Source organism: Triturus cristatus, chromosome 9, assembly GCF_964204655.1.
Source record: "Triturus cristatus chromosome 9, aTriCri1.1, whole genome shotgun sequence".
Classification (NCBI taxonomy): Eukaryota; Metazoa; Chordata; class Amphibia; order Caudata; family Salamandridae; genus Triturus; species Triturus cristatus.
The window spans coordinates 467,212,435-467,225,932 of NC_140592.1; the positions used below are offsets into that span (position 1 = coordinate 467,212,435).

Consider the following 13,498-nt stretch of genomic DNA (forward strand, 5'->3'; position numbering starts at 1 on the left):
GACCAGCATAGCTGAGAGTTACTGAAAGCCCAGAATCACAGAATGTTGAGCCGACAATGAGTCTCTTCGCCCCCCCCCCCCCATGTTGAGTTTGTCTTTCCTCTCTTAACTCAAAAAGCTTTATGACTTGGCCTGCCCTGTTCACATCATAGCGCATTTTTCAGTGATTTTCAGCCATGCAGAACAGCAGATGTGCTGTTAGACAAGGCTAAAAACATTCCCATTGATCATGCCAATAGATCCGACATTGCTATGATCTATTTACTTTGCCAATGCTTGTTCGGTGTTCACATGATCTTGGCTTGCTACACTTTGAAGGGAAGTGTGGTGTGGTATTCTTTCTCGCGGAAATAACATTTTCAAATGTATCAGTATAGAAAATATATTTATTTCTAGCTGAGCCGCCATGGTCACTCATCCAAACAGCTTTGCCCGGTCTTCAACTGCGGTTTTCACAAAACCCCGCATTCACCAAATCGTATCACATTCTATGGAACGCTTTGGTTATGACACAAACTACATTACTCCTCCACTTACATAACCAAACAACATTTTTCCGTGGTTAACAACATTAAAATTAAGAAGCTAAAAAGCTTACACAAGATAATACCTAGAACAACTGACAAAATAGATCAGATACAGTCCATACATACTAAAACCGGATATACCCAGTCAGGCGAAACATCCTTTACATAAGAAAATACTATAAACAGAATGGCCACCTCACTAAAGAATAAGATAAAGAACAAACAAAATTCCAAGAATAGAAAGGAACTAAACGTTGGAAACTAATAACCTTATACCACTAAAAGGAGCTCTAACACACCGGGAAAGGAACTGCTGGAACCCACTGGCAGAATCACCTACACCTGTTAGGTAACCTTCTCACATGTTCACCCCTGCATACTCCTACACTGCCATCATGAGAAGTAAGTGAACTTGGTTTGGCACGTTGACTGGAACTATCCCTCTCTCCCTGGGCAACAGGTGAGGGGAAAGAAATAAAACCAGTCAAATTTGAAGTGCTATGGCCAGGACAACCACTATTTCCTTGCCCCACCACTTTCACTGTCCGGAAAGAACTCACATTCTGCTCCTCTTTGCACTTCACTACCCTAGCAATATTTCACCAACTCCTACCATTCACTCTGACAGCGCTTCCACAAACCTTCTCAATGACAACAGGCCCACTGAATTCCTCTCCACCTTTTTAGGTCTCGGGACCATCCGGTCTGCCGAAGGCAGAACCGGAAGTCGAGAGATTTAATGTTTTGGAGAAGAGGGGCTTGAACCCGCCCCTCTTCTCCCCTGTTCTCCATTGGCTGGCCTCTTCAATGCTGGCCAGCCATTGGAGAAGAGGTCCCGTTACTCCGATCAGGCCCCGTCCTTTTCGGATCGGGGGGCGTGTTTTTTGCAGAAAGTCTAATTATCTCCTCCAGCCAATGGCTGGAGGAGATAACAGCAAAACACGCCCCCGAATCCGAAAACGACGCTACGTTTCTCCGAGGCATTTCTGCTTCGCCTCGGAGAAAGGCAGTGGTTTTAATGGCGTCCTCTCCCCCTGCTCTTGGCTCCCGTGTTCGGCACATATCTTGTTCTCTCTCCCCCCTCATCGCTGATATCACCTCTTCTCCTCTCCAGGTTGGCCTTTCATTTTTCTGGCGCCTCCGTTACCCATTCCGCTCTCTTTATCGGCGGATCCTTTAATTTCTTCGATAAAGCCGGCGCAGGGTCCGTTAGTGCGGGTAGGTGGGGCCCCTTACAGCTAGTAATCTCACCCAGCCTTGTTTGTTTTTACTATACTGCCTTGCTCTCAATTCCCTTCCGTGGCTGAACATTGCTTAACAAGTCCCCGAGTCCCCGTGCTATAAATATGACATTTCTTCCAGCTCTTTGTGTCCCCGAATCTCTCGCCCTGTGCCCCTCACTCCGACGGTTCAGAGACGCTGACTGTACGTGTAACACCCCCACCCCTACAAGCCCCCTGCAGTGACGCAAAAATTACAAATAATTTGTATTACAAGCATGTTTCCTGAGTTTATTTGTATTTTAGAAGCTAATAATGCAAATTACTACACAGTTACTACACAAAATCAAAATGAATACGTCTACAGTGTAAGAAGGCACAATTTATGAACGAAACCAAAACAGATTTAATGATGTTATATTTAGACTGTAACACGTTTTCGTTAATAAACTTAACAATGTATAGACTAGTTTAGAAAAGAGCGGTGATTTTAACATACACATCCCAATGAAAGTGAGCACGTCACACTTCACTAAATTATAATTTCAATATTCAGTAAAATAAATTCACCAATTTGCACAAGGCGCTATGTAGAGCAGAGACATGTTTTCTGGGCGCTAGTAAACAACGGCATCAGACAGAAAAACGTGCTTAAGGTCGAATGCTGGGTTCTGGTAATTACAATTGAAGAACTTTTTATAATGTGACAATACCAGGCTCCGTAAGGTGCTATTAAAAGCTATGTTTTGAGCTCAGACACCCACAGAACCCCAGAGGTGAGAGACGCCGGCTGTGAAATTATTTTAAGTATTTAATAATATACAAGCGCACAAACCTCCCTCCATAAGGCGCTTTAAAAGTATGTTTCTGTATACACAAGCATCGGACACTTACAGAGGAGCTGAGGTCTAAAGCTGCGGATCGTGGGATTTAGTTAAATGAGACATATTCAACATTATAAGTTCACCGCCCTCCGCTAGGCGGTATTAAAAGCCATGTTTGTTTCCTTTAGAAACAAGCCTTTGACATTGACAAACATACGGGGCATAGGTCAAAAGCTGCAGTTATGATATGAATTTATATTTTATAAATTGATTAACATCAGAACACCAAAAACAGCGCTGAAAAGAGTCCTGTTTTTGCGGCTCTTGTGTACATAAGACCCGGACATACGTAGGAGCCGGGAGTCCGAGGCTCCGTTTCTGGGGCACAGCAACTTCCAACAAGCATTTACAATGCAATGGTCTCGGCATTCGTAAAGTTAGAGCTATTGACATTGCTCATGACATTATTTTAGTTTTTTGTTTTTTTTAAAAACATTTAAAGAAACGGCATTGTCATGAACAATGCCAATAGCTCTAACTTTAACAATGCCGAGACCGTTGCATTGTAAATGCTTGTTTAAAATGGCATCCTTTCCTGATACATACATACATCATCCCCTACTTGGATCTTAAGCTCTCTAACCCTAGAACGACTGTCATAGTTCTCCTTCTCCCTAGTTTTAGCCAACACTGAATTTCTTTTGACTGTCCGATCATGATCGCTTAAAGCAGTGGTCTTCAAACGTTTTGATGTCGAGACCCACTTGTCAAACCTTCGTAGGTGTAAGGACCCCTTGGGACAATTTTTTTCTAGAAACTGGTTCTCCTCATCATCATCTATCGATAACTATAAATGCCCCTGTTATACCTGCCATTGTTTTGGCATGATTCCCCTGTTTTTTTTCCTTTTTGACCTAGTTTTGACTCTGTTTTTGCTGGTTCAGTGTCTCTGCACACTTTCTCACTTCCGTTAAGTCTTAAAGTGCAAGTGCTCCTATTGTAAATTGTATTATGGATTGGTGTTTCCATGATTGGCATGTTTGACTTACTAGTAAGTAAGTCCCTAGTAAAGTGCACTGAGGGTGCTGAGGCCTGTAAATCCAATGCTGCTGGTGGGCCTGCAGTACTGATTGTGCCACTCACCCATGCAGCCCTGAAATGGGTTATCAGACCTGCCATTGCAGAGTTTGCGCGGTTTGTAATTGCCATGTCAACCTGGCAAGTGCACCCACTTGCCAAGCCCTAATCGTCACTTTTCTTACATGCAAGTCTCACCCCTAAGGTAGGCCCAAGGTAGCCACTGTGGGCAGGGTGCCATGTATATTAAGGGTATGGCATGTACTGGTTTGTGTAACATGTCCTGGTAGTGAATTACAGTGCGTTTCATTTTTAGGTCTCGCCTGAGCCAGCGCTTATAGCGCTGTCTGGCGAGAGTTTTAGTAAGCGGGTTTTGGAAGTGCTAACCTAGTGGCTTTTGTCAGGCCTCCAGCTTGCATTTGCGATGTTGTGCACGCGCACAGCTGCTATCCTGGTTTCTAGCATTCCTTTCCTCGCATAACCGGCTTTCCTCCCCCCCTCTCTCACCCGCTCCCCCCACTTACTGCACGGAAGATCGGTTGTGTTTCTAATCTTAGACTGCTTTCATTCTCTGCCAATTACTTTCACTTTCGTGGCGCCGCGATGTACTGCTGCTGTGGTCTGTCTCATTCTCTCACGCGATCTCGTTCTGCCTCCGATCAGACTCTTCTCTTCGAGGTCTGTCTCGTGAAGTCTCCGGTGTAACTCTCTCACATCTGTCTCACTTGTTTATTTAATTGCGCGCCACACAACTTCCGGCCGGGTCGCGCTTTTTTTTTTTTTTTATCCACAGTGTCGCGCTATCAGTTTTAAATGCGCTCCCTTCCCCACCACTCCATCCCGCGCTTCACCGACGTGACCATTCATCATTCTCTAATCTTCAGTGCCAGCTTATGAACCTTTAAAAATTTATTTTGTGGATTAGGAATTGTGGCATCCTCGCAGCTCGCAAAACCTCATTGTGCCCGTCCTCCCCACCTTTAGAGACAGAAATTGCAGTCCGATTAAGGTCTGAACACTTTCAGTGTGCAAAGCGGGAGATGCTCACTTCGTTCTATGCGTGCATAACTTTTCACATGGAAGGAAAAGCTGCTCATTTTTGTCCTACTTGCTTTATGTACCATTTCCTTTGGTGCTGCTCCTTGAATTTTGTCACATTTACTGATTTAGCAAGGGTTCTGCTAAGTAGAGTTGCAGATCACCCATCCGTTGTACCGCTCATCTACTGCCCCGTGACTTCAGGTTACACTGTAGTTGGTCAACCCACTTTTTTCACTGGCTGTCCGCACTAGAGTGAGAGCATTTTGTTTGATCACATGTGCACAGGAGCATGAGAAGGAGTACACTTCAGTGCATGTGCTGGCATGTTGGAGCTCTGGCCTGCGCATTTATTTTGTATATTTTCCCACTCTTTTTCCACATTGCAGGTTTGCAAAATAAGCAAACACAAGCATTGGCATAGCCAATAGGTCTCGCCTTTGGGACCTTATAAGTGTTTAGACATGCAACAGTTGATGTTTTTGCACCAAGGATATTGTACTGCATAACTAAATACTTATAAGGTTCCAAAGGCGAGACCTATTGGCTATGCCAATGCTTGTTCACTATGGAAAGGCTATCTGTCTCATAGGATAATGGGAGTTTACTTATAACATCTTATGAGCATATCTTCCCATTGGGACAAGATAGAGAAATGGGGTTTAGCATGCCTGAACTCAGAATATAAAACAGCTTCTTTTAGTAAAAATGATTTTTATGTTCTGTGTTTGAAAATACCACTTTTAGAAAGTAGGCATTTTCTTGCTTAGCCATCCTGTGTGCCTCTGCTGGGTTTGTGGATTGACTGTCTGGCTTTGGAGTGACAGGGGCTGGGGATGTGCATTTTCATCAGACAGCTACTGGTGAGGTCAAGGTTTGCCCTTCCTTTCCTGGATGAGTCAGGGCTGAGCTGAATAGACCAGGGCTGTATTTATAGTAGTGGGAGGAGATTATCTTGCACCAGATTGGGCCTGGTCTGCCTTGATCAATGCTGTCTCCACCTCCTGCCAGGAAGATGGGCCAGAGAGGATGGAACTGGTTTGGGCTGGGCACAGGCACTCTGCCCAAAAGCACAAAGAGAAACTAAGTATTAATATTGGGGTCCAGACCCTAGAACTCACTGGAATCAAGGAGACTGCCAAGAAGAGCTGGAAGAACTGCCAAGAGGAGTACTGCAACTTTGCTGTGTTGTTGCTTTGTTAGTTTGGCCTCCAGTTGCTGCTTCTGCCTTGGATAGTGAAAAGACTGGTCTGAATTTTCTTTACTTATTGCCTCCTGTTCTGAAGTCTCAGGGACCGCAAAGTCTTCACTGACCTCTAGGTACCGCCTCTGTAACCGTGGTTTCAGTTGCCACATTGGGGCGAAAGCAACCGACGCCGTCGCGGACTCTGCTGCTGGCTCCATGCCCTGAAGGCACCGCAGAGGACACCGCTGCATCTTGCACCGCAACCCTGGTCTCACTGATGACGATTGCCGAGCTGTTGCTTGCACCGTGACCTGTGGGCACTGCACTCCGCACCGCCTCGCTTCACTTTGCCGCCCTGGTCTCACCGACACCGTCACTGACTTCGACAACCGTGACCACACCGTGGCTTGGGGTCACTGCTCGTAAGTCTTGCGACACACTGCCCCATCCCACACCGCAGTCCGGACCAACCGACCGACGCCAGCTCCCTGCAAAGTGCATATTTTTAAGTACTGTATGTTGGATTATTATTGTTTTAGTCTTGTTTTGCATATATAAAGTATTGGATATTTTTCTAAACTGGTGTGGTGTCCTTTTGTAGTGTTTTCAGTGTATTGCTGTTGGTTATGTGCAAATCCTTTACACACTGCCTCTGAAATAAACCTGACTGCTCGTGCCAAGCTACCAAGGGGGTTAGCACGGGTTATTTCAGTAGTGTATCCCTCTTACCCTGTTTAGAAGGAAGGGTCCCTACTTGGACAAAGGTGCAAACCATTGGCAACTAGAGACTTCCATTTCTAACCGCCCCCAATTTCCACAGCAAATATTTTTACGGTGGGGAAATTGTATTAAGCAGTGTTTAGCAAACCAAAGGTCATTGAGTGTAGGGGTGTAGCCAAAGGTGTAGCTAAAAACAAAGAGCCTTATTCATGAGGAATTGGCGTAGGACAGCCCTGCAAGTCTTCTTGCGGCGCTGCACAATGCCAATGTGAAAGGGCAGGAATACACTGTAATTATGAAATACGGTGCATTCCAGTCCTTTTCCCTTCCCAAATTGCTGCCTAGCACCAACGTAGGCAGAATTGTTTTTGTACGGGAAGCGGCACCTTCTTCACCAAAACAATCCCGAGGGGCGTTTTCCTATTTCTATGAGAGCTGCAGAATGCAGCACACATGGAAAGAGGAAAAAACGAGGAGAAATTAAAACATTTCTCCTCGTTACGCCTCCACTGGAGAGGCGTCAGTTTTTGGAGCTGCCCCAGATTTACGTGATTTAGTAAATATGGGGTAGCATCAAAAGCCGTGGGCTTTGCGTGGGAACCCCATGCAAAGCCCATGGAACACCTCCTTGACGCAGAATAAGGTAACACAGTGACTTGCGCTGCTATGTCGTACTGATTACTCCATATCTATGAGGCAATGCAAAGCCATGCAGGGTGACTTTGCACTACCTCGTAGGTATTGTTGAGATGGTTGCGCCACCCGAGCATCAAAAAAAGTGATGCTCTGGCAATGCAAGCTTCTCATAAATAAGGCCAAAATAGTCTATACGTTTTTTAGGTCTTTCACCTTCAGGTATCTACATATAAAATAATGGGCAGTGTAAATGAAAAATAAGTAAAATAAGTTATTGCTCAGTGGGAAATAGACTGTAGTACATTATGAAACATATATTAGTTAATGCATTGCAGCGGTCTGTGTGTAACCAGAGAACCACAGAATTAAATCTTGATTGGTGCAGTGGAGAATAGTGATGTGTATTTTTAGTGCCACGAAGTCACAGCCTGTGACGGAAAGTACTGTGAATATGTAAGTACATTTTTTAGACTTGCAGTGCAAATGGTGTGAATAGTTATACAATAACATGGTGCTTTCAAAATGTAGGTTTTAATAATACCAGAGCGTGTGTAATGCAGTTTTCTGTTTTTTACATAACTGTCCCTTCAACACCTCTTTAGGGGCACTAAGGGCTGTGTAAATGCAGTTAAATTTAAAAGCAAGAACTTCCCAGCCCAGTCGTTAACTCATTGCACTTCAACTAAAAACAACACACATCTTTGTCTTAACAAAGAGCCAGAACTGCTCCCAAGCATTCTTTACACCTGCAGATTACCAGTGCGTATGCCTTTCATTCAGGCAAGTAGCTGATAACACAGCCGTCATGGGACGGCTAATTGAGATAGTTTTTACAGGGAAACTGGGGAATCTGTGACCCCCTTCCTCGGACTCCACGACCCCCCTGGGGGTCGCGCCCTAGAGTTTGAAGACTTCCGCCTTAAAGACATGTCCCCTTTTTATCCATTTACCCATCCAATTCGGGCATATTTTTGTAAAAGACTTCCTTCCTCTCAAAAAGGAGACACCAATGTCGTACTGTGAGGACTAGTCCTATAAAATCAAATCATAGCACTGACTGCATTCACCAACACCTACTTGTTTGCGACTGCCCACTGGATACACTGCACCACAACCCGGTTCTTCCTCGACCTCAACCCAGAAAGGATTGCCAATCTATTTAACCTGAGTAACAACCCGTCCTCAACAGAACATTCATCAGACACCTTCCCAAATGGTTGACACGCAGATTCCACTGTTCTCTCCTTAGGCCGCTCTTTAATGACCTACTCAATAGCTGCTTACATGCTTCCTCCATTCTTATTTCCATCCTGGCAGCTGTAAGAAACCATTCTCTTTGCACCCTTCACCCTTTACCTCCTCCTCAATAAGAACTAGACTAATAGACCGAAAATTTGCTTTAGCATTTTTTATACCCTGAATGTGTTCAATGTCAAAATTAAATTGTAGAAGTTTAGTGGACAACCTAGATATGCTAGTCGTTTGGTCTTTAATCTTATCATCACTCAAGGTTGTGACCAACAGTTTATGTTCAGTCTTAACCAAGAACTTGGTTCCCCATGCATAAGGTTTAAAGATATTTATTGCCAGAGGAGCCGCCGTGGTCACTCGGCCAAATAGCTTTGCCCGGTCTCCAACTGCCATTTTCACAAAACCCCCACATTCACCAAAGCGTTGCACATTCTTTGGAACGCTTTGGTTATGGCACAATACTACACATGGATGTGGCGTAACGGCCAGAGCTGCCGGCAGGAGAACTGGGGGACCAGGTTCAAATCTCTCTGTTGGCTGAACTATTTGTGATTCTGGGCAAATAATTTTTGCTTCCCCCTGCCTACGACAACAAATGTGTCCTTGTATAATGTAATTGGTGAGCACTTAAAGCGCTCTAGTACCATTGGCTGGTGTTAGCGCAATGGCAAGATAGAGGATGGAACAAGTGCTCCAATACAGTAGGGCCGTGAAAATAAAGCAGTAGCAGCGACGAGGGACCTAGTGGGTGGAGGGGAAGGGTAAATTAGGGAAGCAGACCGGGATGGGTAAATAGGAATGCACCACTGGAAAAAAAAATCATTGATCCAGGATCCGCGACAAAAATGAATGCGTCATTGTGTAATGTAACTGGTAAGCACTTAAAGCACTACAATACCATTGGTTTGTGTTTGCGCTATTGGAAGGTGGACGACTAAGCAAGCGCTCCAATACCATCGGATCGCGCAAAAAATAAACAAGTCCTGTTTGTGTTTTAACAACTTTTTAAGCAATGCATCAATTATGTACAAGCATCGGGGGAGACGAGAGATGGCCTGAAAACACAAGTGCTCCTATGGAGTGCTTGAAAACAAAGAAAAATACTTGATCCGGAAGCAGTGTATGGAGACATGTGCTATGGAAGAGCCAAACCCAAAAAGAGGCCATGATAAATGGCATCAAAGAAATGAGAACAATAGTAAAGTTTACCAGTGGTACAAGATGGGTGGCCTGTAAGCTCACAGATGCAACACAACATGTCACTTTGAGACGGCTCATGCGCTGTCTAGCCGAGACCTAAAAATGTGACTAAAAGCCATTATAATTTTTTCCCATTTTCATAAAGGACCTTTAGTCTTTCACTACAATGCAATAGAATGTTTATGTTGCTGGTTGAAAATAATTATTAGTGCCTTGGCACCAAAAATAAATCAATTATCTTTCATGTAATATGACTCTTATGTAATTTCAAGATCATGAGCACCTCTTTAAAACATTATAAATTTATACCCAAAATGTCAAGGGACAAATTTACAGTTGCACTATTATCCAAGAGGAGGGAAACTCCCAGGCAGGTATTGACGAGGGTGGACCTTTCCATCACATGTCTATTTGTAAAGCGTACTTTCACCACGAAGGGTAAATTGGCGCTGAATAACAGATATTTATTGTTAACCACCTCGGTGGTACTCACTTTATCGACCTCAGAGGGATGAAAGGCTGAATGTAACCCACGGGGATTTGAATCTGTGACCATGAAGTCAAATGTAGGCCACTACAGTTAAAGCATTCGTCTACTAAGCCAGCAGACCCGGCATCAGGTTGAAGTAGGGCCCTTGGCTTAGTTTGGCCCGCTGACTCCAGCTCTGTTAATTTTTGTTCACAGGGGCATGGATGTTCCTGTTCTGGACCAGCTTCCCAATGTAACAGTGTTTGTATATGTGAAGGAGATCAAGGAAAACACAGTTGCAGCTGATTGCCGCCGATTTATTTTCTGTACTTATCCTTTCACATTTATTGTGATAGTTTTTTTGTTTTATTTCGGTTAGGAGTAACATCCACAAGACTCCTTCCTGATTTATTTATTTATTTATTTTTTTTTTTATGTGATCTAGTTTTTATGAATGCATAGCTATCTGTTTTGCAACAACAAAGTGTAGGCGTTAACAAAATGATGAAGCTCGAGAAATCCGTAACCTGTTTCAAAAGCAATGACAGTTTTGCCAAGCAGTTTTTATTTTTCCTCCCCTGATGTGGGAAGTGCAGTCCATGTAAAAAATTATTTTTCAAATTCCCTTTTTATGAGTCCTGTGGAAATCCGGATTCTTTTGCATGGAATCGGAATTCTTATTTTTGTGGTAATTGCCACGTTTCTGCATTTTTTTTGGTCTCCACTGTCCAGAAGATTCTAGTAAAATTTATTGGAGGAAAACAAATTGGAAAGACCCAAGCGTGCAGTACTTAGATATGCAGCTCTAAAACCGTATATTATTCCTCATTCTGACCTGCAGAGTCAGAATAGTGGGTAATACTGCACCCGGTGAAAAATTTACCCTACTGTATTGGTGTTTCCGAGTCTAAACATGCGCACTCAAAGGGGCTCATAAATTGTATTTTTAAGGAACTGGATAACAAAATTACATAAATTGTTTGCCATTATGATGTTCATTTCATAGCGAGACATACCATGACATTTTTCTGATTGTTGTTCAGAAACAAAGCAGTGGTTGAGGTTCGAAATGTTATGCGAAGAAACTAGGCCCAGCTAAGGGATATGTAATCTTTCTAGTCTAACAGCCTGAAAGTTGACTTTTTTAAATTATTGCCTTTTTGCTTTTGAACCCATCATAGCATACCACCTTTTTGGATATGGGTTCCTGGAAATAGAAGTAGGAATATATTGCGTTGAAAAGTATTTTCTAGGCAATCTTAATGAAGCTTTGTTTCGAAAATGCACACGGTCTGCTAAGAGACCAGCGTATTTCTTAGAAATGCATAAAACGGCTACATAAGTTGGTTTTGAAGAAAAAAAAAAAAACCTATTCAAACACATTTTTAGTAGTAGAATTCTCTTGCAAAAATTGTTTTGCTACAGATGTCTTCTATAAAGTTTGCAACATTGACAATAATTCACTTTGGAAAAAGCCAAGTATGTAAAATTTGCCAGTCTCTCCTGGTGAACTTTAAAGTTTGTCACCCCTGATATGGTTGCTAATTGTCATTACGTCTTTTGATATGGTAAACAATTTTAATGTAAATGATTGTTATTCTGTTCTGTGATTAACGACTTAATGCTAAAGGTCTGTTTGGCTTTTTCCTTTTACAGCGCAAATGTAGCATCTTTGGGAAAGGGAAGTCCTTTTCAGTTTCTTCCTATTTTTCCGCCCAGTCCTCCGGCTGCAACCATGGCATGTGAGCTTTTTCTTCTGTCCTCTATTTGGTTCCTGTTCGTTATTTTCTGGATGGAAACAATCAGTGTTTGGCTTTTCCTGTGTAACTTCTATCAAGACCGAGCATTTTACCACTGGGGGGAGAGGTCAGTGAAGCAATTAAATGTGCCATGTTTGCTTGTGTCTGGTGCATTTCCATTTATCCGTATGTAATTGATGTCCAAGGGAAGACCCTTCATGTTCCCCAAATGCTCCAGTGAGGAGTAAGTTTGTTTGATTTAGTCATGCAGATTTTTTAGTACGAGCAGTGAGCTTAGGGGTTTGCTTCAATTATAAAATCTGTGCTTTCCATTTATGGATTTGAATATTTTGTTCCCCTCCTCTTTTATGGATCGTTATCTTCCCTCTAAATATGATAGTTATAGGACCTCAGGTTTGCCAAAAAGGTAAAAATCGACTTCCCTTCAGCTCAGATATTAGTTCTGAATGTTGTTCGGTAGAGGCAGAGTTGATGGTGAGAATGGTAATGAGGGATCCTATTGATAGTTAAAATTACTTACATATATGTGCGTGTGTATATTACCTACTGGCGATTGCCAGTAGGTAGATATAGTTAGGACCTATTTTCCATAGGAAATCCGCAGCATTCTATTTGGAATAACTCTGGCGCCGATTGACGAATCTTCGCGAAATTTTCAAAACTTTGGGCTGGCTCCGGCCGGCTCCTATCCTGAAAGTTTCACGGTGATTCGTCAAGCGGGGGCTGAGAAAAAAGGGGGGTCCCAAAACTCGTTTTCCCCATGCAATTTCCCATAGCCGCAGCTACAGCCCGAACTGCTGAACGGAATTACACCAAATTTGGCAAAGAGGTAGTCCTTAGTTCAGATTCGTGCCTTTTGCTTAAATGGTGTAAATTTGTTCAGTAGTTCCAGAGAAAATGACATTTAAAAGTACATATATATCTATGGCCTCGGAGGGTCCGCTTACCCTAAGCGCACCCTGCCATGCACGAGCTGTATTTTAATTGGCTGCCAACACTCTGAATCAGGAAGTGATGGCAGCCATCTTGTGCCTCGGTAGAACAAAGGCACAAGAAACCCCCCAAAAAAGTCGCGAAAAGGGGGCAGGGTATAAACACCCTGACCCCCTAGGCCTGCTCAGGGGGTCCCACAAGGACCCCCAAGGCCCAAACATTTATATATTCACTGAAAAAACCATAGGTTTTGGGGCGTTTTAGTTAGCTGGACTTTTCACTCGTACAAAACCATTGAAATTCCCCTGTTTTATAGTTAGTTCAGCTAACTATAACTCGCGCGCCCGCAATGCACTGCTGATGACGTCACATATTACATCACTCATGACATGGTCAGTGAACATATTTCGTAAAACGTGCCAAGGTGAAAATTCAAAAACCGTGATCCTATTCGTGATCATGAACATAATAGATCGGATAATAAACGTAAATAATCTTTTGCATGATTACCAAAGAGGTGATGTAATAGCAACCTGCTGAAGTGACCGCGTGTAGAATGGATATAGAGGTGACATGCAGCTGCATAAGAGATTAAACTAGTGAGGAAAAAGTAGTCGTACTTCTGTGGAAACCCGTGTGGGATCACGTACTTGCCAA

At 43.2% G+C, this 13,498-nt stretch overlaps 1 protein-coding gene across 5 annotated transcripts in view; it reads left to right on the forward strand.

Annotated features, from left to right (window-relative positions):
* The window catches only part of LOC146798154 (uncharacterized), a 79,701-nt gene that overhangs the window by 43,238 nt on the left and 22,965 nt on the right, over window positions 1-13,498 (forward strand). For all 5 annotated transcript variants that reach the window (XR_014968625.1, XM_085625407.1, XM_085625410.1 and 2 more), the window contains one exon: window positions 11,805-12,014. Coding sequence is in view for 4 of the 5 variants with exons in the window: in XM_085625407.1 (XP_085481533.1) it covers window positions 11,805-12,014 (210 nt within the window). In the remaining variant the exon portion in view is untranslated. The remainder of the gene's footprint in view (window positions 1-11,804; window positions 12,015-13,498) is intronic.